Genomic DNA, 22,872 nt, shown 5'->3' with positions numbered 1-22,872 from the left:
CTTCTGAGCATCGTCTTCAGGAGGAGCTGCCTGGACAGCAGGTTGTCACTGCTCTGAACACATGCATGGAGGCTGCCTGACCACCTGACCAGAGACAGAGACAATGTTTTGGAAGAGTCAGAACGAGTAGGGAAAACAGGATAGGGTCGAGCCTGAGATCAAAACATGGTTGACTAATAGATTCCTATCTCATTCCCTAGCAGATGCTGTAGTTGAGGTTAGCTCTTAATATACAATGAGTGAAGGGGGCCAACACAATAGCCTTCTAGTTTTTACTCATTACAAGGATAAATTGATAACTAATCAATCTACTATTGAATCTATTTCATTAGGACACCCAATAACTTACTCAGCAATATTCTGATTCCCCAGCCATGGAATCTCAGAACACCTTTTTTTAAAGTTGTGTTTTAGGAACTGCCTGTAGACCTTGTGCCACAAACTTTTCATCTCATGTCCAGAAGTGGGGTGAGGCGGGGAGAGCACAGAAAACCCACCTAATTCTTTCCCCTTTATGGTTATTTCAACATCTCTCTTTCAGAAGGAAATACTCTTAAGGAAAGAAAGTCTGTCTGTGCCAGCTCTCCGCCCCCCAAATATATATGCATTTATCTTTATGCTCCACTGAACTCCCTCTTCTAAAATTATTCCTTTTATAAATGTTTGTTATTGCTACAGCCATGTTGGATGAGGGGAACAACCAATCTTCATGGCCACTCCTTACTCAGACAGTCAACAGAGAAAGATCCTGTGTCATTTAGAGGAGCTGTAAGCCCTTGCTAAGTGGGCATCTGTGGGTCTTACTATGGTAAGACCTTCTTGTTGCCTAATTTCCCACACAAACTTTATAATCATGCCATGAGATATAACTGCCTAAAATTTACTTAAATCAGAAACTTTCTGTCCAACAACATGATTTTTGGATTCTGTCGAGCAAAATCCAATTGATGAGTATTAACATGGACTTTGTAGAGTTTTTGTTGTATCTTTGTCTTCTGCTGCCTATGTATAAACTGACAACTAAACTAGCTATGTGGACAAAGACCATTATTTTTAGACTCTGGGAAGATTGTTTAGGTTTTGAGGGTGGACATCAGGTAGTGACTGACTGTTTCCTTCCTGGGTAGCAATGAAAGAGTAGAAAGGATGGTGACAGGAACAAAGCAAAGAACAATGTAAACAGAACGGAGAGAGAGAGACGATAGATGTAAGAATATTAAGTGTAGCATCTAAATGATTTGCTTGTTGTCGTTTAAAATGTTTGCATTTTAAAAGAATATTGTGTTGGAGTGTGTTAAGATAATCATCTTTAGTGTCCTGGAGCATTACTCAGTAATTAATAAACAGATCATCAAAAATTTGCCTGATTGTTTTTTTGGAAAATGAAGTTAAGGAAAATAAAAACTCAGCCACTCTTGTGACTTCCATCTCCAGTCCTCTTAATCCTGGCCAAGATGGCAGCCTTGGATACTCTCTTTCGGTCATAAGCCAGGCCCAGGGCGGCCATGCAGTCGATGAAGAATGTGGTGAGGTTGATGTGCCAGCAGTACTCGCTGGTGGAGTAGTCATAGGGAAAGGAGTGGTGGTAGTTGTGGAAGCCCTCACCTGCAAGGAAAGCAAGGAGAGCTGTCATGGAGCTTTGCTGATTGCCATCTTCTTTTCACTGAGCACCGGCTTCCTAGCAGAGTACCTGACCCCAGGAGAAATCTGCTGTTGTGAAATGAATGGAAGGATGTAATGTCTTCTGTTCTTCCAAATAGATGCTCTCTGAAGTAGCTTAAGGCACGATTGATGAGGCCCTTGTTCCCCATGCATGGAGCTGTTGTGGGAGGAAGACTGGCAGCTGACTACAGAAGACAGGGAATGCTGAGAATGTAGTGTAGACTGGAGACTTCAGAGCTTCAGGAAGCATGAACCAAGACCATAAAGGCTGGGGGGGGGGGGCGGAGGGAGGGGTGCGCACTGGTGTAGAGAGGGAAAGAGTCCAAAATGAAGAACTTGGGCTATGCTGTTTACAAGGTGAGCAAAGGAACCTGCTCTCCACATTGCAACAGCGCCACCATGAGGATGGCCGATTCCAGTGGAATGGGAGGTGGTGCCCAACTGTCAGAGGAAAACGGTCCCAACCCAGGGACAGAAGATACCTCAGCCTCTGCTTGTCCAGAGCAGGCCTCTCTGCCTTCTCATTCTCTGAGCTTTGACCCTGGGCTGCGGATAGTGCTGATAAGAGAGAGATTCTTTGAGGAAGGACAAATAGTATTCCAGAAAATTTCCCCCTAACCACTGAGATTCTGAGAATTCTTATGATAAGAGTTTCACATGAATTGTCAGAAACAGTAATTCTGGACGGAGGATAGTTTCTGTTGTAGGAAAAACACTGGAATCTCTACAGAGAGATGCCTAGACCCCCTCTTTTCTAGCTGCAATCAGCACTGACACACTGACCCTTGTCAGGTCTGGGTGAAGGGATGCCAACAAAAAGGCTGTTGGGCCTTCTGTGGGAAACCTACTCCAGATAGGGAAGGGATGACACTAGCAACAAGCAAGGCCATGTGTCCTGCAGAGAGCGTGACCCCAGGTAGCTCATCTCCAGGTGGGTGCCTCCTCTGTGAGGCCTGATCACCCACAGTGTGAGCTGAGAAGGAGGGGGTAAGTCCAAGACTCAGGTGCTGACAGAGGACTGCTGAGCTCCCAAATGAGTTACAGTGATTCTCTGGTTGAGCACCTGCCTGGGCCACAGATGCCAGCCTTAACAAGGAGGTCAGTCCCAAATGTAGAGAGAAAACAAGCGAGGAGGATACATCATGGAATACAGATGGGCATATATGGTTTTCCCATGCCTCACCCTCTTCATATGCCAGCCTTTACTTTCCCCTGAAATAACTTTATAATGTACTCTTCTGGAAAACTAATGGAGCCCAAGGATATGCTCATGGGAACTCAGGTTTGTAGTTAGCCAATCAGAAGTTCCAGGTGCTCAGACTTGTCCATGGGTCTGAGCTCTCACTTGTATGATCCAAGATGTCTCTAGTATCAGAACCGAGTTGGATTATAGGATACACAACTAGTGTACATAGCTGCAGAAATGACTGGCTACTTGGGGACCTATTATCAGACATGTGCTTTTGTGAGAGGATAGTGGGAGAAAGTGAGTCTGAGTTTGTTGTACACGAATATGAGAGCAGTGTGGTTGGATGAGCACTGGTTATCTGACCAATGAGAAGAGATCGTCGGTTCTGCTTATAGAAATCTAAGTTGAAGCCTCAATCAAAATCTGTATTCAGTTGGAAAGAGGATGGGGAAAAAGAAAAGCCCCACAGATGATACATACTCATTATCAAGTGGAATTACAGTGAGAAATAAATTCAGTGAGAACCAAAAGTAGATCAGTGAGCAGGAATTATGATCAAGCTGACTGCTTTATTGGGGATTATCTAGCCATTTGAGAGGAATGGGACCTTTAGCATAAAATACAAGTACAAGAGAAATAAAAGGGACAACAGCAGGAAAAGTGGGAAATGGTGAGAAAAGGGCACCAGGAGTTGGTCCTGATGCCCTTCAGTCATCAAACAATAAAGTATGGTAGCCACTTGCAGGCCTGGCATATCTGAACACAGCTGGAAGATGAGGAATACTTGTGCAGTGAGTGGCACCCCTAAAGTAGGTGGAACTTAATCCTAATTATTCTACATTTTTTTCCAGAAAGTTTTGACATAAACCACTCAACCTTTTGGCCTTTTTGAGTCACTAGAATGACAGTACTTCTCTGTTTATGCATCTGCTGAATCAGAAAGCCTGCTGGGCCACTCAGAGGCGACTGGAACAGGGAAAGTCCAAGGGACTCATGCACAGCACTTGAGATTGCATGCAGTAGAAACCGAGTCAAAGGCAGTGCAACTTTACCCACTCCTTTCTGCATGAGACTTACTTCCTGTCATTAAGAGTTTCTAATATGTTCCCCACAATTTTTATGCTAGAAAAACTGAAATACAAAGTGTTCATAAAAACAGGGTACTGATATGAGGGGCTTCGAAAGTTGACAGAAAAATTAAAAAGGAGTTATTTATTTTGGTGCAAAATGAAATAATATATGAGGGATCTTTAAAAAGTTTATAAAAATATGTATTATAAAAATATACATGAATTTCAAAAACTTTTGTACTACCATGAACACTATTATTATTATTTAAAGATTTTTTAGTTTGAAAGGTAGAGTTTCAAAAAAGAGGTCCCCCATCTGCTAGTTCACTCCCTAAATGGCCACAATGATTAATGGGGCCAATCTGAAGCCAAGAGACAGGAGCTTCTTATGGGTCTCACACGTGGATGCAGGGTCTTAAAGACTTAAGCCATTCTCTGATGCATTTCCAGGTCTTAGGCAGAGAGATAGATGATAGCAGAGCAACTGGACACAAACTGGTACCTATATGGAATACCAGCACTAGCAGGCAGTATACTAGCCTGCTACACCAGGATGCTTGCCCCCACCATGAACTATTTTAATGGCACTTGCCATGAACTTTCTAAAATAAATCTTAGAGGCTAGCAATGTGGCATATCAGGCTAAGTCTCTGCCCACAATCTTGGCATCTCAGATGGGCACTGGTTCAAATCCTAGCTGCCCGACTTCCAATCCAGCTCCCTGCTAATGTGCCTGGAAAGCAGTGGGAAATGGCCCCAGTGCCTGCCCCCATATTAGAAGATCTGGAAGTGGCTCTGAAACACTGGCTTTGGCTTGGCCCAGCCTTGGCCACTGTTGTCATTTGGGGAGTATAATTAACAAGTGGAGGAAAGATTTCTCTATATGTGTCTCCCTCTCTCTCTGTAAATCTATCTTCTAAATAAATAAATAAATCTAAAATAATTAATAAGTAGTAGTATTTATTTGAAAAACATGCATTAAGAAAGAGACAAATAGAAGTAGAAAGTCCCGACTATTGATTCACTCTTCAAAAACCTACAGTAGTGGAGACTGGGCCAAGGTTAAAGTCTGTCACTAGGAACTCAATCCAGATCTCTGAAAACCCAAGCAATAGAACCATCACTGCTGTTTCCCAGGATCTGCATTAATAGGCAGTGGAAATGAGGAGCCAGAACTGGGAATCACAACTTAGTACTCCAGTGTGGGGCATACATATCTTAGCCAAAGGCTAACACAGGCATCCCCATGAACTTTCTTGGTGCACTTTTGTGTTATTGCTTCCTCACCTAATACCTTAAGCAGCAGACTACTAGATGTGGCTGTGCTATGGACAGATGACTTACCCAAAGCTGCCAGAGAAATCAGTGCATTCTCTCGGGGATCAATGTTCTTGTCATACGGGCGATATCCATACATGTGGGCAGCACTGTTCACCAGCCAGGTGATATTGAGCACTACAGCATAACGTAGGAAAGTGGCCACATACAAGCTGTGTTGGAAAGTTTCACTCCAGAAATACCAGGGCACGAACGTGGGCAGGATGAAGCACATCAGCAGGACAGCAGGTTTGTAGTACCTGTGTAGAGAGATCGCAGGCTGATCCGGGCCCTGGGATCAAGACCTGCCTCTTACCGTCCCCTCTCACGGGCTGGGCTCTCTTTCCTCCTCCCTGTGAGCACATAGGTGAGATCAGTTGAGCATGCCAAGACTGGCCCTCTCTGTGCAGATGGGGTGAAGAGGAGGGTGAGGGACTTCTCTAGCCTCCCAGTGTGGGAACCAGCCCATCATGACTAGGATGCTGGACCCCTAGCTCTTTCTACTGTGCATGATTTCCTGGTGGTGAAGTGTCAGGTGAGGTCTCCACCTTGGCTCTTCAGCAGAGTCCTGCTGCCTGGGCCTATGTCTCTGTGTTTGGGCTCCCTCCTCTTCCCCATTGCATTTTGGGCACAAAGTCCATGGGTAGTGTTCTGCCTCCATTTCCTGTGTTCTTTTCCTTTGTAGTGCCCTAGGTACATATTTTATGTTCCAACATTGTCCCAGGTCAGTAGTCATGTGCTGCACTTGGTTGGTTTAACTAAGGTAGCTCAGAGAAGGAGAACCAAAGCCTTGGTGCAGACTGTGGGCCTGTGGGATGGTAATGTATGGAGTTTGCAACGATGGTTTTGTATCTGCAAACAATCAGTTACTCAACATGAACTTGTCTGGATAAGGCAATGGAGGAAAAGTGGAGTCCCTCTGCCACAGGTGCAGGACCACCCTGGCTGCATGGTTCCTCACTCACCTTCTCTGGAACATCACCAGTTTCTCAGCTTTGAGGTCAGACAGGTCCAACAGCCTGCCCTTCTCCTTAACGGCCGGGTGTTTGCGTACCAGCAGCCAGCCCACGTGAGAGAAGAAGAAGCCACGTCTGGAGTTATGGGGATCGGCGTTGGTTTCTGAGAACTTGTGGTGGGCGCGGTGGTCTCGGACCCATTCAAACACATCATTCTGCAGGGACAAAGAAAGTCATGGGGGGCCTGAGGAGAGGCTGCAAACCTCAGTGTTGATCTGTCTGCCCCCCCTTACTGGCTTAGTGACTTCATTTTGTAAAGCAGTGCAATTGTTATATCCACCTCCAGTTATTGTGATAAATTAATGAGTTAATCTGTCAACTACTCAGCCTACAGTCTGGTATATAGTCAGTGTTGGAAAACTGTTAACTCTTTTTAATGGAAAAATAGAGATTTCACAAGTATGTGAAATACCAACCATGGTGTTGAGGTTCGAAGATATTCACCTTAATGTGTGGATATTTATTGTCCACCATTTGTCTAGGAACCAGATTCAGTCACTGACTGATGCCCCTTGGCCCTTCATAATAATGGACCAAGGCATATGGACTGTGATAACATGGGACCTCAGGATCAAAACCATTCCTATACACGGAGTGTTCCTGCTAATCACTCATTTCCTTGTCCAGTAACTCAGAGGACTCTATATGCTTTTAGAACTTTGGGTTCCAGGCTGCACTTGTGTGACACAGGAGAGGGAGTGCTGTGGCTGTCAGAATGGCTCCTCTGCAGGTGCCAGGCCCCTCCATTCTGCTAGGGTGGATGGAGGAGCAAGAGCTGAGCCGTTAGTCCCTTACCTGGAAGGCCATGGTGTCAGCAATGATCAAGAAGAGTCGCAGGGGCAGTCGGGCTTTGTAAGTCCTGTGGCTCCACAGGCGATGCGCTCCTGCTGTGATGCCCACCACACTAACCAGATAGTAGCCAAATGCTGCCAGAAGAAGGCAATTCCATCACCAACTGGTACAATTCCCACACCCAAGACACTGCACTGATACTGGACTCTCTTCCTTCATATTTCCGTTGAGGATCTACTTAACCCTAAGTTCAAGGGACACCTTTTCTCTTAAGGTCTTTTAGTTTTTACCATTTGAAAAGTGCCATTATCCTCCAGCCTCTCTTCCTAGATTGGAGACAAGGTTGAGGAGTCAGAAAGGCAGGAGAGCAAAGAGGGATCCCTACACAGCAACCTGTCATGGTCTGTGTCTGCACACAGACATAACTGACTTTGACCTTCATCTAGCATATATGGCATTAAGGTCCCAAGTAGTGACAGTTAATGTAATAGCCAGAACGAACCAGACTCCAGAAAATTGGAGAATCCTGCCTCTTAGGGGATTAGACAGAACCGTGACTGTTTGCCAAGGGGTATGAAAGCATTTCAGTGCTTTAGCAGATAGTGTGATCATATTAGGAAAAAATCAGTCCTTCATAGAAGTGATATATGCACAATCTTAAGATTCAGCAAGTTGCTAGTATTCCTTATTTCACTGTATATCTTGAGTGGGGTAGGTAGCATTAATACCCCCACTGGGCAGTGGGGAAAGTAGATGGTCAGAGAGGTTAGTTTGTGGGGTACATGGCTAGTAAGAAAAAGAAACTACAGTAGGAGGATAGGTTTTCTGTCCACAAGCAGTTGATGTCTAGGTATGTCATCCACCACTCCAAGACACGTGGACATTTCTTGGGTCTGTTTTTTGCCACGTTCTGCTGTTAGCACACACTCTCACTGAGCAGTGCTAATCTAGATGGTCTGGAAGGTACTCCAAACTGCTAGGGAAGCTTCCAGCATTGTCTGCCTGCCTTGCCCTTTACCAGACCTGCAGTCTCAGGAGGTGCCAGACAAAGGCTCCAACTGGGAAGTCAGTAGCTGGGTGTACCCATCACTTTCAGTGTTCAGCAGCCTAGGAGGCAAGGGCTGAGCCTTGGTGGAAACTGTGAACCATTTCCCCCCAAGGGACAGCTATGAACATTGATGCTCAGTGACTAGGGAACTGGTTAGTCAGAGACACCACACAAGCAGCACATGGTAACTGATTGTCCTGTGTACCCACCGGGGTCAACAGGAGTTTCCCAAACAGCCTCCTCCTCTCTCACCCTATCTACTCCACCCCATCCTTTCCCTGAAGAGCCATAGAGCTCCCAATGACAGGTCGTGCTGGTCTCCAGCCACATGGTGATTGTTATCTTCTTGCTAGATACAGAATCTGCCTACACCTGTTTATAGTAAAATCACAGTGGAACCATAGCCTTCTAGTCACCAAAGAAGAAACTGACTTGGGGTGTGAAAGCGGAAGTGCTCTACTGGGAACTAAGGAGCCTTCCAGGGTTATTTCCTGCTATAGATGACCTGGCAAGCTGACCGGTAATATGTGTGAAGTCCTGCATAAACAGGGAGTGGAGAAAAGAGCCAGAGCACTCTTCTAAAACTTCACAAAGGCTTATGTCAGATAGAGAATAATTCTCTCTTCCCTAAAGGAGTGTAAATGTTCATAATGATGGTTGTACTACCTCACGTGACTTCACTGTGATGAAGGGGTTTAAAGGTTTGCCCCTGTCTGGCCTTTGTTGCCAGGAATCTCTCTTTAGCCATGACTTTGGGCTTTTCAGAGAGGCTCCATAGTGGAAAGAAAGGATCTCAAAATAGCTTTGAGTCATGAGAAAGCTTAGAACCAGTACATAACTTAACATTTTCTTTGGATTGAATTCCTTGGAATTCCTTGGGAATGGAACAGCAACAACAACAACAAAACTAAACAAAAAAAGGAGGGACTGAGCTCCTAAACCCTAAAGGTGGGAAGAGAAGCTGCTCAAGCTAGAACTTCAGGCCTTCCTCCTCTAATTTCCTTGCTCCCCAAAGCAGAGAAATTTTGGCATACCAGGATAACAACTCCCTGAGTCACCATCCAGGCTAACCTGGTCAGACTCTGACTAAGCAACATGAATGGGGTTGCTGAGGCTAGAAGGGGATGTTGCTGAGGCTAGAAGAGCTCCTTGCTGGATGGGGTTGAGAGGGGCGTCCACAGGCTTCTGAAAGGCCTTTCTTCCTGCCCTGGATTACACCTGACACACCTGACATTCTGCTTGGTTACAGGAGGAGCTAGAAAACAGATGTGCAAATCCCACCCCATTCCACCCCAACGCCCAAAGAAGAGCTCTTTCTGGTCGGCAGATGAGCCATCCTCCCAGGCCTGACTTGCTCCCACTGGCTGCCTCTGATGGGAATGACACCATGTAACCTAAGGAATCTGGTCTCATCATCCTAAAAAGCACTGCTGCTCAGAATTGGTGTAGCAAAAAGTGCTACATAAGAAGAGATGGATGCGGGGAGATCTCAGTTGGATTTCACTGTGGCACCTGGAGGGACAAAGCTGAAGGGACCAGAACTCCACATCTAAGGAAAGTAGGTAACACCTGGCCTACCTGCCTTTCCACAAATCCTTCTTTTAAGATATACTGTCACAAAGTGCCCCAGGGCTGGTGCCGTGGCTCAATTGGCTAATCCTTTACCTCTAAGTGCCAGCATTCCACATGGGCACCAGTTCACATCCCAGCTGCTCCACTTCCGATCCAGATCTCTGCTTATGCTTTGGAAAAGCAGTGGAGGATGGCCCAAAGCCTTGAGATCTTGCAACCATGTGGGAGAACCAAAAGGAAACTCTGGCTTCTGGTTTCCAATTGGCTCAGCTCTGGCCATTGTGGCCATTTGGGGAGTGAACCAGGTGGAAGATCTTTCTCACTCTGTCCTCTCTGTCAATCTGCCTTTCCAATAAAAATAAATAAATCCCAACAATAATAACAACAACAAAGTGCGTCACCTAAGACTGCTCTGGAAAACCTCAGATTGTCTTCTGGAGAGGAATTCCAGGCTGAGAATCCCTCAGAGAGTAGCAGTGGGGATGCCTGGGTCTGCAGAGGTTCCTGCTGCCCCTGCCAGATGGAGGAGTCTGGCACCAGCAGTGAAATCTCATGCCAAACACATGTGTGGCTGACTCCAGGATACAAGGCCAGTAGTCCCATGTGCAAACCCCAAAAGAGCTGAGCAGAGGGCAAGGCAAAGGCAGATTGGTATCCATTTCCCTCACTGTGGCAGCCTCAAGACTGGAGATACTCAGGACTGATGGTCTGAACTGGTGGCTATCCCTGGCAAGGAGAGGTGAGGAGGATTAGGGAGGACTGGCAGAAGAAGATACTGTGTCTTATATCAAGAGAGAGAAGCTGGAACAGGCAGCGTGGGGAATGGAAAGGGCATGATGTTTGCTTACATCAGTCTCAGAACATTTTGTAGACTGCACATGCAATGCCATGGTGTCTTGCATGAGGCAGTGGAACAACATGTCTGTGTACCTTGCCTTGTGTAGGAGCCTTCTTTATCCTTCTCTATACCAAAGGATTCTGATCTGGCCAAGGAAGAAGACTGAAAGAGTTTCCTGGATAGCCACCTTTCCCTTCCTCCTCCAGCAAGCTCCCTCCCTCAGCAGAGACCTCAATGCTCAATGCTCTGAGTGGGCCCATTGTCCACCATAAAACCATGGGTGTGTCCCAGGCTCCCCTGCCTCTCAGTTCAGAGGACAGGGCTGAGGCAGGAGCCAAGCAAATGACTCAAACATAAAAGTTCTCAGGACGGCTGACTCTGGCACAGGTCACTTCAGTCACATGGCACGTGGCCTCAGAGCTGCTTCCTGAAGACCCTTGCTAAAGGGCTCCCAGGATTCACTTTCCAGCAGTATCCAATTCCCCTAGACCACATTCCCAACCCAGTGGAGAAATGCCTGGCAAAGCCAGGGTTGGGAGGACCCGGGGCTCTGTGGGAGATCCTGCCTCCCTCCAGAGCAGGGAGAACCCTTGGGCTTGCTCAGCAGGGTGGGAAGCCACTTACCCCAGAGCCAGGTGTGGAACTTGCAACTGGGCACCAAGGTGATCCCATACAGGGCTCCGATGTGTAGCAGAGCCATGAGGATGATGTTTCTCCAGACATACTGGAGCTTGGGCCTGGGGCCCTCCTCATCCTGGTAGCTGGGGTCATAGATGTCATCTTTGAACTCAGGACGGATGTCTTCCTCGGTGGGCAGGGGGTTCTTCCCCAGCTTGTCCTCTGCACCCTGTGGGAGCCTGGAGTGGGGTGTGGTGACAGTAGCGGTTGTGTTTGTGTAGGAGCTGGAGACCTGTATGGGAGGGAAGAGGAGGTCAGGAAAGAGGAGACAGAGGAGGCAGTGGCAGCCACTTGACTTTCTGATCCCACAAGGGAGAAGGGAGTGGGCAGGCTCAGACCCTGGCTCATCACTAGGGGGAAAGCAAGTTCAGTCTGTGGCTCAGCACCAGGTGTGAGGAGGGTGATCAGTGCAGTGTGTAAGAGGCTGAGTTTCCCAGGAACTGTACAGAGGGGTTGGGGAAAAGCTGGAGGAAAGGTGAAGCACTTACATCCCTATGAACTCACACAGACAAGTTGTTCTTTAAGATTAAAAAAAAAAAAAGCAACAGTATAATCATCATTTCTGTTAGTGGAAGGTAATGTAACTCTGCACTGACCATCAGGTTCTGTGGGGAACTCTCAGCTCTGCTTCTGCTGCCCGTCAGCTGCAGGAGCTACACCAGGATGGCTGGGCTTTGGGGCTGCTGCTGCATAAAACTCATGGAGCTGAATTCCTGTGCCAGGTCTCCATAAAGGACAGAACACCAAAATACAGTCTTTCTTGATGACACCCACACAGCCCAACTGAAAGGGCCCCAACAGACCTGCTTTCCTTGAAAATAGCCGGTTCCAGGGTATGTGAATTAGCATTGTGAGGAAGTCCTAACTAATTAGGTACTTCTTTCTTTCTTTCTTTCTTTCTTTCTTTCTTTTCTTTCTATTCTGTTTCCTATTCCTGACTTGTAAGACCCACAGTTCTCCCAGTGGGTCTTTGATTTGCTTTGATTCTGCTTGGTAGGAAAGAGGCCTCCCCAAGTTGTAGAATCTCAAATAAAAGCCAGCTAGATCTCTAACTAAATGGGCATTGGTTTTCCATCTGGTCAGTCCTGACAGGCAGCAGAGCAACCTGAGGGGCACTGCACTTAGTAATGGGAAGAGGCTCTCAGCCTCCTCAGGGAGACCTCCTTGCTTGTCCCAGGAAGCCTCCAGGACTGCAAGTTCTCTCAGATTAGAAGCTGCTATCTATGTCATTCATACATACAGCTCCCTGTTGTTGTTATTACTATTATTACTGGTTTTGAGACTAGAGTTAGTATGTGCTATGAGAAAGTCCCTGCCCTTGGGGTGGGTGCCAAGGGGTTGGTGGGTATACTGAGAGTACACCTGGTTTATGGGGGCTTTGCAGAGCTAACGATGCTCTGGCAAAGGCAGGTGGTGACAGACAGATGAGGCCCTCTAGAGAAGCTTCAGGCAAAAGGGCCATGGCACAGCCCAGGGAGCGCAGTCTAAGACCCAATAGATCCCTGCAACCCAGACTGTGCCAAACCCGGGCACAGCAACTGCAACGTCAGGACATCCTCTGTGATAAGCAAGGCAGCTGCTGTGTGACTCACAGGTAGGCTGCAAATATGAGGTGAATATCACGGGCAAAGGGGTGACTCCCATCCTGTGTGGTGGAACAGCACAGTGAGGTCTTTCCCTATTACTCAGAGTGATAGGTAATGTAAAACATACGACTTGTTATTTCTGGGATTTTCCATGCAATTTTTTTTTACTGTGGTTGGTCACAGATAACTGAATCTGTGGAAAACAACACTTTGTGTGTGTGGGACGGGGGGTGAAGCGGAGGGCAGTGGCAGGGGGCGTAAGCTCAGGCTTTCAGAAATCCCCAGAGCTTTTATTTTTTGTTCTAGCCTATTGCTTTTTCCTGGGGTTTTGAGAGGGGGGAAGTCATTGGCACAGAGCTCTCAGAGTCACTACCTGCCTGGTGGGCATGGTCAACATTGAAGAGCTAATGAAGGACAGGCCACCAAAATGGAAGATTGTTGGGCTGGTGAGGAATTGGCCTAGCAGTTAAAATCCTCGAGTTCCTGAATAGACTTCATGGCTCCTGATTCCTACCAATGCAGATGTGGGGGACCATTCTCTGCTCTTTGGCTGTGGCCCTAGCCTAGCTCTACCTATTGCCAGCTTGTGGGGAGAGAGCCACCAAATGGGAGCCCCCTGTTTCTATTTGTCATTATCATCTTTCTGTCTTTGCCTCTTAAATAAACAAAAAATAACTTAAAGATGCCCTAAGTTAAGAAAAAATAAATTAAAAGATAGGTGTGCTGAAATATTGCCCTGAGGGGAGAAACTGAACACAGGACGTGAAAGACCTGCTGGCCTCAAAACAGTGTGAGTACAGTGGGAGCACAGCCTGACACTACTCTGAACCCTTTCCTCTCAGGCTTTTTTTTAAAGGTTTATTTATTTTTTATTGGAAAGTCAGATATACAGAGAGGAGGAGAGACAAAGATCCTCTATCCAGTGATTCACCAGAGCTGAGCCAATCCGAAGGGGTGTAGGGTCCCAAGGCCCTGGGCCAGCCTCCACTGCTCTCCCAGGCAACAGGCCGGGAGCTGGGTGGGAAGTGGTGCTGCTGGGATTAGAAATGGTGCCAATATGGGATCCCGGTGCACCCTAGCCAAGGACTTTAGCCACTAGGCCACCACGCTGTACCCTACCCTCAGGCTTTTTACCTCAGCTCCAAGACCCAAGATACAAGGTACAAATAGTATCCTTAAATTCTGAAGGAGCAAGTTCTCCACCTTCTGGCTGAACGAAGCATTTACACATAGACATCTTAGTGCCAGAACTGAAAAGACTTATTTTTTTAAAAAGATAAAAATCTTACTAAAGACAATTTAGAATTATGATAGCCATTCTGTGGAAAGTTCCATAAGAACAATAGTGCATCTTAAGAAGTGTATGTAAAAATGGGGGATCCAGATTCAGTCAATGACTCAGTAGCTAAATACTCACTTTGCAATGGTGCCAGGATCACATATGGGTGCTGGTTCATGTCCCAACTGCTCCACTTCCCACCCAGCTCCCTGCTTGTGGCCTGGGAAAGCAATAGGGGATGGCCCAAAGCTTTGGGACCCTGCACCCACATGAGAAACTCAGAAGAAGCTCCTGGCTTCAGATCAGCTCAGCTCCAGCCATTGAAGCCATGTGGGGAATGAACCAGCAGATGGAAGATCTTTCTGTCTATCTTTTCTCTGTAAATCTGCCTTTCCAATATATGTAAACAAACAAACAAATAAAAATTGGAGATCATGGGGTGGACATTTGGTCTAGCAGTTAGGACATTCTTGTCCCATATTGTAATGCGCAAGTCTGATGCCCACCTGAAGCTTCTGGCTCCAGCTTCCTGCTGATGTGCCCTGGAAGGCAGCAGATGATGGCTCAAATCACTGGGCCTCTAACACCCATGTGGGAGACTTGGATTATGTTTTAGCTGTTAACTTTGGTTCCTCAGCTGTTGAAGGTATGGTGAATGAACTGTCAGGTGAGAGCTCTCTCTTGCTGCCTCTCAAATAAATTAATACATAATTTTTCTTAAGAAAATGTGAAACACGGGGCCCGGTGTGGTAGCCTAGTGGCTAAAGTCCTTGCCTTGCATGCACTGGGATCCCACATGGGCAACAGTTCTAATCCCAGTGCCCCTGTTTCCTATCCAGCTCCCTGCTTGTGACCTGGGAAAGCCTTGGGACCCTACACTCACGTGGGAGACCCAGAAGAAACTCCCAGCTCCTGGCTTTGGATAAGTGCAGCTCTGGCCATTGCAGCCACTTGAGAAATGAGTCAGTGGATGGAAGATCTTCCTCTCTGTCTCTCCTCCTCTCTATATATCTGGCTTTCTAATTTTTTTTTTAAAAGAAATCTTTAAAGAAAAAGATACCGGGCCCGGCGGCGTGGCCTAGCGGCTAAAGTCCTCGCCTTGAAAGCCCCGGGATCCCATACGGACGCCGGTTCTAATCCTGGCAGCTCCACTTCCCATCCAGCTCCCTGCTTGTGGCCTGGGAAAGCAGTCGAGGACGGCCCAAGGCTTTGGGACCCTGCACCCGCATGGGAGACCCGGAAGAAGTTCCTGGTTCCCGGCTTCGGATCGGCACACCGGACCGTTGCAGCTCACTTGGGGAGTGAATCATTGTATGGAAGATCTTCCTCTCTGTCTCTCCTCCTCTCTCTATATCCGGCTTTCCAATAATAATAAAAAAATCTTTAAAAAAAAAGAAAGAAAGAAAGAAAGAAAGAAAAACATACCTTCTGGAGTACAGGAATTTCTTTTTAAAAGGTCGCCTTTTCTGAAAGACTTTACAAGAGATAGATATGAAAATTTGGAGAGATTGGTTAATTCAAAAATCTCAGTTTTTGTTTGTTTGTTTTGCCTACTCACTACCTCATCTGAAGTCAAAATGAAGACTAGACAAAGTGTTCATGAGTATTAGGCTCCAAATCAACAGATATAGTTCTTTTTCAGAATTACCCATGTTAATTTCAGACGTAGGAATGCCTGAGTGCCCTGATTGCAGTCATTGAAGAAGAAGCTAGACTTGCTGGCGTTTAGCTTACTCTCCTAGGCAAGCTCTGTGGACTTCCCTGTGAAGCTCTGCAGTTAGTACCTATGCTTTCCTGTGTCCGTGGCATCATTTTGGCGCCCTCTCTGTTTTTCACCTATGCCTAATTCTCCTGACCTCAGCTATCCTAGCAAAAGTTAACTTGATGGGGTGGCCAAGGCAGGGCTAGCGTTTATAACTTCTCTCCAGAGAGCAGTCTTTAGATCCAATTAGAGGAAAATGCATCAAAATCGGTTTTAGCAGAAATGGTTTAGTTTTGTCTACCCAGTTGAGCTCTGGAAACATTCAGAGCTAAAATGTAGCCCACAGCCTCTCTAAAGCTGACCTCTGATGATAGGCAACCTGACTTAATCTCTTTCTTGGACAAAACGTGCATTCATTTTCCATGCCTTTTGACCCAATTTTCCACCAAGGCATCAGCACATTGGAAGAATAAATTTATTTAGAGTGGCCTGCTTAATAATTGCTTAATAAAATGAAACAGTATATTGAAACACTGATAGACTGAAAGGGGAAGAGAAACTATTTGGAAAGTGGCAAATGAAAACTGCTAATAAAAGCTAATTGGCTTATGTCTGTATATAAATCCATGTATATGTTGTGTATGGTGACATTTTCCTACCTTGGATGATAATGTTAAAGATTATAAAGAGCTCTGTTTAATTGCTTTAAACAAAAAAAAACAAAATACAGTCTGGCCTGGTGCAAAGCCTCAGTGGTTAAATTCTCACCTTGCAGGCGCCAGGATCCCATATGAGTGCTGGTTTGTATCCTGGCTGCCCCACTTCCCATCCAGGTCCCTGCTTGTGGCCTGGGAAAATAGTAGGGGATGGCCCAAAGCCTTGGGACCCTGCACCCACGTGGGAGAGCTGGAGGAATCTCCTGGTTGTAGATTGGCTCAGCTCCGGTTGTTGTGGTCACTTCAGGAGTAGACCAGCAGATGAAAGATCTTTGTCTCTCCCTCACTTCTCCATAAATCTGATCTGCCTTTCTATAATAAAAATAAGTAAATCTTAAACACACACACACACACACACACGGGCCTGGCATGATGACCTCATGGCTGAATCCTTGCCTTGCATCTGCTGGGATTCCATATGGGTACTGGTTCCTATCTCGACTGCTCCACTTCCCATCCAGCTCCCTGTTTGTGGCTTGGGAAGGAGGTGGAGAATGGCCCAAAGCCTTGGGACCCTACATCTGCATGGGAGACCTGGAGAAGGCTCTTGGCTCCTGGCTTCAGATTGGCTCAGCTCTTACTGTTGCGGCCACTTGGGGAGTGAACCAGCAGATGGAAGATCTTTCTCTGTATCTCCTTCTCATTATATCTGGCTTTCCAATTTAAAAATTTTATTTAATCTTTTTTTAAAAAAAACATATACACAAATCAAGTAGTTTGTCAGAAAAATACAAATTCACTTAAATGCTTTTTATTTCTTGTGATCTGAGATAATGTTTGGAAAGCAAAGCTAGTTTTAAAAGCTAGTAATAAAATAAAATAAAATAAATAGTAATAAAATAAAATAAAGCTAGTAATAAAATAAAAATACAAAAGTCTGGACTTGTCAGCATTAATTATAATGCCAGCATATATTTTCAACTGAGATTTACTAGTCAGACTAGTCTGTTACCTCCTAAATATTTAAATATTCATAACAAAATCCAACCCAAGAGCAGAATACAGAGTACAAATAAGTCATTCAATATATGTCAGTCATACAAATAGAAAAAAAAGGGAAAGCCGTGTTAAATTTTGATATTCTTGTTTCTGTGACATTTTTGTCACCTGCCTGATTTGTCAAAAAAATGACTTCATGGCTAGCATTTAACACAGCAATTGAGACCTCAGTCAGCATAACCACATTACATGTCGAAGTGCGCAAGTTTGAATCCCAGTTCCAGTTCCTATTCCAACTTCCCTCTCATGTGTACTCTGGGAGGCAATAGGTGACAGTTTGAATATTTGGTTCCCCGCCACCCAAGTGGGAGACCTGGATTGAGTTCTCAGCTCCTTGTTGCAGCATGGCCCAGGGCTGGCTGTGGTGAGCACAGGGGAAGTGAACCAGCATTTGGCATCAATCTCTCTTGTTCAGATAAATAAGATAAATAAATACAAACGTATAAGATAATTTCCTGAAAAGCTTTTTTTAAAAAAAAATAATGTAACTTGTTCCCCATGAATAAACATTTCAAACGTAATTGTGAAGCACGAGGGGATGGGCATTTGGTGCAGTTAAGCTGCTGCTTGGGATGCCGTATTCCATGTTGGAGTCCTGGTTTTGAGTCCCAGCTCTGCTTCTGATTCTAGCTTCCTGCCAAAGGTAACTGTGGGAGGCAGCACATAAGGGCTCACTACTTGGGTCCCTGTTACAACGTGGAAGTCTTGGATTAAGTTTCAGACTCTTGACTTGAGCCTAGCCCAAGGTAGGGAATGAGCAGGTAGGGAATGATCCAGCAAATGAGAGATTTCTTTATTTTTCTGTGTCTATCTCTACCTTCCAGATAAAAGTGATTTTTTTCATAAGAAGTAAGTAAATTAGATAATGTTAATAAACTTTTATAAATGAACTTGCCATAATTTCAAACTTATTTTTCTGAAACTGAAAATATTAAAGCTATGTTAAGTCACATAATAGTTACTCATGAAACATGAGTCATTGCTAATTAAATTAAAATATTGGAACATCAATTGCTGAGTATTAGTTTTGATGCATCGTGGCATCTTATTTTTATAAGGTATATGTTAGCTAGTATATTTGGATCTGTTATTAAAAATAAAAGATTAAGATAACACATGAATTCAGAAATCATGAAATGGAAGTGCTCAGATAACACAGTTTAAAATGCTTCATTGTTATCACTAAAAATAAAGTTGCATAGAGTGAAAAGCTCTAATTAGTGTGCAGTATGGTTAAAATAAGAGATAATAAAGTAAGCAAGCCTGGCGCAATAGCCTAGTAGCTAAAGTCCTTGCCTTGCATGTGCTGGGATCCTGTATAAGCACTGGTTCATGTCCCAGCTGCTCCACTTCCAGCTAGCTCCCTGATTGTGGCCTGGTAAAGCAGTAGGGATGGCCTTTGGCACCCTGCACCCATGTGGGAGACCGAGAAGAAGCTCCTTCTCCTGGCTTTGAATCAGCTATGCTCCGGCTGTTGCAGCCATTTGGAGGATGGACAGAAGATCTTTCTCTCTGTCTCTCCTTCTCCCTGTAAATCTGATTCTCCAATGAAAATAAATAAATCTTTAAAAACAGTAAATAATAAAAAAAATGACTTTTTAAACAAGAAAACAGGACATGGTTTGGTAAGTGAAAACTGTGTGAAACATATGATTTCATTAAGTGAAAAAGGGAGTCATTTTTATCCTCTGATTGAGTAACTGGTTATCTCAATTTGAGAAAGAGAAAAACTGCAGGATAATGTATTGAAAGAATATAAGAAGATTGGAAAAGGCTTTGGAAGATAAGCCTATGAAAAGAATTTTATATTTGATCAAGCTGATTAAAACTGGAGGGAATTATTTCTAAGTTTTTTTTTTTTTCAAAAAAAAGATTTACTTATTTACTGGAACGTCAGATTTATAGAGAAAAGGAAATACAGAGAGAAAGATCTTCCACCTGCTGGTTCACTCCCCAGGTGGCCACAACAGCTGGAGCCAAGCCAATCTGAAGCCAGGAACCAGGAGCCTCCTCTGGGTCTCCCACACAGGAGGCCCCAAGCAGGGAGCTGGATGAGAAGTGGAATATTCAAGACACTAACCGGCAGTCATATAGGATCCTGGCTCGTGCAAAACAAGGACTTCATCCACTAGGCTACCACACTGGACCCTCTAAGTAATTTTGTAAAAATATTACACAGTGCTAACAAAATTACACTGAGATAAAACTAGAATTTATGGTGGTCTTATTAGGAAATGGGAAAATGTTTGTCCTTACTTTTTAGGTAATTGGCCTGAAAGCCAAAAAGTTCTGTGAATAATTAAAGAGATTTGTGCTTCATGTTGTCTTTATAAGTCCTTGATTACTTAAGAAAAGTGAATCTTCTCAATACTCAAACCTACACAACTTTTTGAATTTGCTTTGCTAGATTTTTCCAGTCCAGAAGTCTCCCATGAAATCACTAAGAACAAGAGCTGCTGTGGTCCTGAAACTCTATATAACCTGGAACTTGAACGAGCTGATGTAAATGTCAACAGATAGTCCTTATGCCTGATGTGTGAGCCATGTAGAGAGCTGGCCAAAACACCCATGATGTCATATTAAAACTGAAAACTAGCAAGAAAAGGGAATGAGTTCATGCTGTGGTTAGCTTTTTTCTAGACATAGTAAGACTCTTGCCTCTCTGAATAGTTCTTTCATTTGCCAGGATCATGCTGTTATTAGAATTTCAAAACCAGCAACTGCTGTGGTAACATAATGGAGTGCTGGATCATACATGTCTTTACACGTACTAAAACATAGATCCTTTACTCTGCCAAATGGCTAACTTTAACGTTCCTAATGCAGCTGTTGTTCACATTGTGCCAGTAGTCCATTTTACAGCATTAGATTTCAAAACCTACTGATTCCTACCCCCTATTTTAATGAAGCCCCGTCATGATAATAAATATAATAACTGATACCCACTGTTTAAAATGAGAAGAATCTGTAATTGCTGTCACTTCTTATTGCAAGTGCATAAATACAAGAATATTGTGGAGTTTCAGTTGCAAAAATTATAATAATAATAACAAACAGGGCACTTGGTTGAATTGTGTGGCTTCCTCATCTTTGCTACATTCCATTTTGTTTATTTTGCTGATAGTGACCCTGGCTAATAAATTTACTCCAAACTCTTGGTATTGTCCTCCCTATAAATATACAAATACTTTATCTGGAGCATTGTATTCTGGAACGTTTCAAATGTTTGTATGTAGCTATCTGTTGAATGTCAAATGGTCTCTTGAGCTGAAATGACAAAAACCTCAAATAGCCTTTGAATGCTGAGCATGGAAATCCAAAAGATGATAACTGAAAGAAGTGCTAGCGCCCTAAGTTTTTGGAGACTCTGTTACTTGTGCAAACCTGACAGAAGTGGGAGAATGTGCTATTAAGCACTCATCAGGGGAGACCCTTACTTTATTCTGAGCTGTGCTGCATTAGGCTCCAACAGATCTGACCAAACCACAAAGGAGGCACACATGCTTTAAATGTCATACAATCAAATCAAAACTTCAGGGAAACAGAAAGATGCTCAAACAGATCTCTTTTCCCCTGGGAACAGTGGATGGCAGTCTGTTCAGTCAGCAGCAAAAAAGTCCTCCATTTCAACTCTTGCAAAAAAGTAGCCTGAAGTAATCTGTCAGCCAGTCAGCCTGTATATATATAGTTTTGCTGTTGTTGTTGTTCAGTTTTCTTGTTCCCGATATATAAAGCCAACTGAGCTGCTACTTGCCAGTAGGAACTTTTATTCTATTTTGAGGACCGGAGGTTGCCCCATCCATGAACTGAAAATAAGAGACCATTAGATCTGTAAGGAAAACTGTTGCAATTTTGCCTTTTGAAAACACATTAAGAAATGACAGTTGGGAATCCGGTCCCTACAGTATAATCTGCATTCCCAACCAACTGGATAGACAATGCAGCTTGAAAGGGCTGGTGCAGTACTTCCACAAGCTCTCAATACCTCCACCTACCATTCCCCTGGAGGCTCTGTCCCAGCCCAGGTGTGGAGCTCACCTTCTCTTGCAGCAGGTGGGCCGGCATCTTGGCTGTCAGATGCTGGGATCACTTTCCCAAGGCTGAGATTGCAGAGTGGAGTCCAGGACTGTTAGGACAAAAGTAGACTTCTGTTCTACAGCCCTCTCTGCGCAGCAATTTGCAGAACCCTTCTCTGTGCCTGGTACGCGTGGTGGTGTCTGGGACCAACCCTGCTGTGCGTGGAGCTCCCTGGGTTGGGGATTTAAAGGCTAGAGCTGGCAGTGGATGATCGTGTTGTAGATTTCCTTAGACAACTTGTAACTGCTTCCAACAAGTGTCAAGGTGCACAGAACTAGCTGGCCCAGGCAGCTTTGCCTAAAGGTGAGGGCGGAACAGGGGAGGGGACAGCAAGCTGAGACAGAATCCACCAAGACAGGACTTAGGGATGCTGCAGACACCATCACCCTCAGCCCTGGCCCCAGTCCCAGCCGCTGCCCTTAGGGAAATGTTAATGAGGCTTCTGTAAACTCTGGCATGTCATTGGACGAAGGGAATTTGGTGCCACCTCAGCTGTCGTTACCATTGGCTCGGCTCAATCTGCTGTTCCCTCTGCTGCCGGATCCTCACTCCACCTCCCCTCTTTTTCTCCTTGGCCCCTTCCAGCGACCGCTGGGTCTCTTACTGGCACCCTGTGGCCTCCGGTGCTCAGCCTTCCTGCAAGATAGAAAGCATTGGGTTCTGCAGTGCAGGTGGGTTAGTCCAGGACTGTTCTAGCCTTCAAATGGGTGGGCAGTGGGCAAAGTGCACAGGAACAAGCCAGGAAGCTGCGCAGGCGCCCACTGCTCACTCCTTTGGCCACTCTTCCAGTTTCATAGGCACAGTGCAGACGCTTGGCATCCACCACGTGTCTCCTGCCCATGAGCTGGTGCAAACCTGTGTTACTCCCTAGTGAATACAGGACCTCAGGGATCAAGGGAACAGTGGCCCAGCCCCGTCCACCAGAGCTGCTATGCTGATCCCACAGCATAAAGAATAGTTCACCACTGGACGGGAGGACTCACACATGCGCATCTGTGCACCTGCACAGGCTCTGCCAGTACAGCGGGCAGTCACATACCTCAGCTGCACTCCAACTGTATGGACTTATTGGAACTGTTTCAGGTTGTGGGGGGAATGCTGTAGTTCTCTTCCTAAAGGATTTGGTGTGGAATGAGCAGACCCTGCAGGTCTGGAGCGATCACTGCCAGTTCACTGTCATTTTGCTGCGTCCTGCACCAACCCATGAGGTGAGCACTTCATGACTCCGCAGGAAAGAGAAGTTGGTACATGCCATAACTTCTGCCCATGGCCACAGCAGCAGGAAAGTAGTGGAGCTGGGCTAAGCTCAGAAATGCTAAGACAGAGCCCAG

General features: G+C 45.3%; 1 protein-coding gene across 1 annotated transcript; it reads right to left on the bottom strand.

Annotated features, from left to right (window-relative positions):
* Positions 1-958: 958 nt before the first annotated feature.
* LOC101531790 (stearoyl-CoA desaturase-like) lies at positions 959-21,594 on the bottom strand. The gene is made up of 6 exons (XM_004579964.2): positions 21,503-21,594; positions 11,129-11,414; positions 7,050-7,180; positions 6,204-6,409; positions 5,266-5,498; positions 959-1,605 (listed from the first exon to the last, which is right to left on the bottom strand). Exons 1-6 carry the CDS (start codon positions 21,527-21,529, stop codon positions 1,406-1,408), a joined length of 1,083 nt encoding a protein of 360 aa, XP_004580021.2. The 5' UTR covers positions 21,530-21,594; the 3' UTR covers positions 959-1,405.
* Between the last annotated feature and the right edge of the window lie 1,278 nt (positions 21,595-22,872).

The sequence above is a fragment of the Ochotona princeps genome, chromosome 13, assembly GCF_030435755.1.
Source record: "Ochotona princeps isolate mOchPri1 chromosome 13, mOchPri1.hap1, whole genome shotgun sequence".
NCBI lineage: Eukaryota > Metazoa > Chordata > Mammalia > Lagomorpha > Ochotonidae > Ochotona > Ochotona princeps.
The sequence above is the reverse complement of the archived record's forward strand: the minus strand, read 5'-3'. Positions and strand labels throughout refer to the sequence as shown.

Coding starts and splice junctions, on each gene's coding strand:
- LOC101531790 (XM_004579964.2), bottom strand. CDS start 21,529: ATGCCGGCCCACCTGCTGCAAGAGAAG. Junction 11,415..21,502: donor CCCACCTGCTGCAAGAGAAG/GTGAGCTCCACA, acceptor CCTCCCATACAG/GTCTCCAGCTCCTACACAAA. Junction 5,499..6,203: donor CTGGTGATGTTCCAGAGAAG/GTGAGTGAGGAA, acceptor CTCTCTACACAG/GTACTACAAACCTGCTGTCC.